General features: G+C 38.1%; 1 protein-coding gene across 12 annotated transcripts in view; it reads left to right on the forward strand.

Moving 5' to 3' along the window:
- Nucleotides 1-2,500, forward strand: part of Eaat2 (Excitatory amino acid transporter 2) — a 189,016-nt gene that overhangs the window by 160,273 nt on the left and 26,243 nt on the right. For 11 of the 12 annotated variants that reach the window (XM_076189864.1, XM_076189863.1, XM_076189858.1 and 8 more), the window contains one exon: nucleotides 1,851-1,993. In XM_076189864.1, the coding sequence (XP_076045979.1) occupies nucleotides 1,851-1,993 (143 nt within the window). Of the gene's footprint in view, nucleotides 1-1,614; nucleotides 1,706-1,850; nucleotides 1,994-2,500 lie in introns of those variants that run through there. The other variant, XM_076189870.1, reaches the window with a different exon arrangement.

Raw genomic sequence — 2,500 nt, forward strand, 5'->3', positions numbered from 1 at the left:
TTTCTTTAATAATCCCTAACCTAATCATACCCTACCTAACTTTAACCCTTAACCCTAACCAATTCTTTTTAACTGAATATAGTTATCCAAGTACCTGGAGTGATAGGGTATCAGAATAAATATGGTTATGGGGGTTTATCTCCAAAACCCTAGAAGTTCGTGAACAAACAAACAAACAAACAAACAGACAGACAGACAAATGAAAGATGGTTATCCAATTACCTTGGGTTATAAGGTTTCAGAATATATATAGTTATAAGGGTCTATCTCCAAAAACCTAGGACACATGGAAATAATGAATGAAAAAAGATAAGTAAAAGAGGTGTGGAAGGCAGAGGTGGAAGGAGTGACCATGTGTGTGTGTGTGTGTGTGTGTGTGTGTGTGTGTGTGTGTGTGAAAGTGTGTGTGTGTGTGTGTGTGTGTGTGTGTGTGTGCATATATATCTGGCAATGGATACAAAGAGGAGATTGTATAAAGGAGTGATTGTGCCGACGGGTTTGTATGGGGCAGAGACATGGAATTTAAGAGAGGCATAGAGGAAATGTTTGAATGTGTTGAGATGAAATGTTTGAGAAGTATGGTAGGGGTTACTAGGTTGGATAGAGTGAAGAACGAGGAGGTGAGGATGAGAACATGAGTGGAAAAGAAGATGCCAATTAGGGCTTATAAAAGAGTATTGGAATGGTTTGGGCTGATGGAAAGAATGAGTGAAGAAAGATTAGTAAAATGCATGTAAAGCAGTGGTGAAAGCGAATTCGAGAGGGCGACTGAGGATGAGATGGATGGTTGGGTGTAGGGGAGGGTTGAGAAAGAGGGGAATGTATGTTGAGAAAGGAAGGGAGAAGGCAGGAGATACGGATATGTGGGAAGTTGTTGTAAATAGATTATACTATTATATAAGGAAGAGAGGGACGGGGGGATGGGGGGTAGGGGGTGCTTATGTGGGAATGATATTTTGACGCTGACCGAAGGGATTTGTCCCGCTTTTCTCTTTTTCTGCATGAGGAGACGGAAAGAGGAGGCCACCGATTAAGTGAAGTGGTCCTGCTGTGGATGTACTGTGTCTTGCTGCATTGCATTTGACCCAAGGCAGTGGATGGAATACAGGGATGACCCATCATCCACGAGGAACTAATCTTTGATTTGGCTACCTCCCTTGTAAAGGGAAAAAGCTCTTGCTCTATAGATAGAGATAGAAATATATAGTTATATCAATATACATATATGTATACGCATATTCTGTGTATATATATTGTATATGTGTACATGCGAGATACAAGGGAAGTTGAAGCTGTAATTGAATGTAACTCATAATGTTGCATTGTCGGGGAATTGCCGGGTTTATGAAACGACGACGTAATATTATCATCCTCGTCATTTTGAACGAAATTGCGATTTTATTGTCTCGTTCATTATTTTTTATAACTCTATATACAAATATAAAATATATTTAATTTTCTGAACTCTATATACAAATGTAAAAGATATTTGATTTTCTGGAAAAATACGAGAACGGCAAACTGTCGTTTCTACTTCTAAGTTAAATTCCATGAAAGCTATTTCATCTCCCATGGTTTCTCAAAAGATTTATATTTCCTATCACTACTTTCAAGACTTAAGGTTGGATTTGTGCGACGAAAAAAGCCAATAATACTAGATTTCAAAATAGGGGTTATTCGGCGTTTTAGGAGAATGAATATTTAGGTAAGATACTATAAGAGGTATCATCACTCTCACGATATCTGTGTACATATTTGAATGAATGGTATAACCTGAATCCCCAGGACCCTATTAACACAAAGCATTAGTAACTATTGCCGAAATTCATCCAGTTACTCTACCCCGGCAGGTTCAGCCAGCCTGAACGCTAAGATGAACGGCCGGATTGTGGTCCGGACAATTCTCTACTTCCTGGGAACTTCGCTCCTGAACGCCGTTCTAGGCATTATTCTCGTCGTAGCCATACATCCTGGCTCAGCCCTTGCCAAGCAGGTAAGACCCGGTTGATTATGTTTTACTATTTGGCACCTCAAAGGGAGTAATGTCCTTCCATCCTTTGATTTCATCGATCATATTTTCTAACTTTGATTCGTAAGTCTGTATTATGATGTCATAAAGATATCATTGGTGAATTGTCGGCGACGAAATACAAATATGAATTCATGTCAAGTGCTTCATATGTACCCAAATCTATGATCATGTAAGTTTCAATTTTTCATTTCTTCATTATGAAAATACTTGTAATGAATATCCAAGAAGTTAAGTAAGGAATAATGCATCATACTGTACATCTACGGTATAACTGAATATTATGTCTTTTCACAGTATGCCACAGCACCTTTTGATATTATAACATGTTAAAAAATTACCTGATAACAGTCTAATTCAGTTAATAGGCAGTTCTGTGGCGAAACGGAATCTTAACCGATTGAAACCTCGTTTTGAAATAAACAAAATGATGATGATGATGATGATGATGATGATGATGATGATGATGAT

Source organism: Oratosquilla oratoria, chromosome 9, assembly GCF_046742065.1.
Source record: "Oratosquilla oratoria isolate Oo_2021 chromosome 9, ASM4674206v1, whole genome shotgun sequence".
Lineage (NCBI taxonomy): Eukaryota > Metazoa > Arthropoda > Malacostraca > Stomatopoda > Squillidae > Oratosquilla > Oratosquilla oratoria.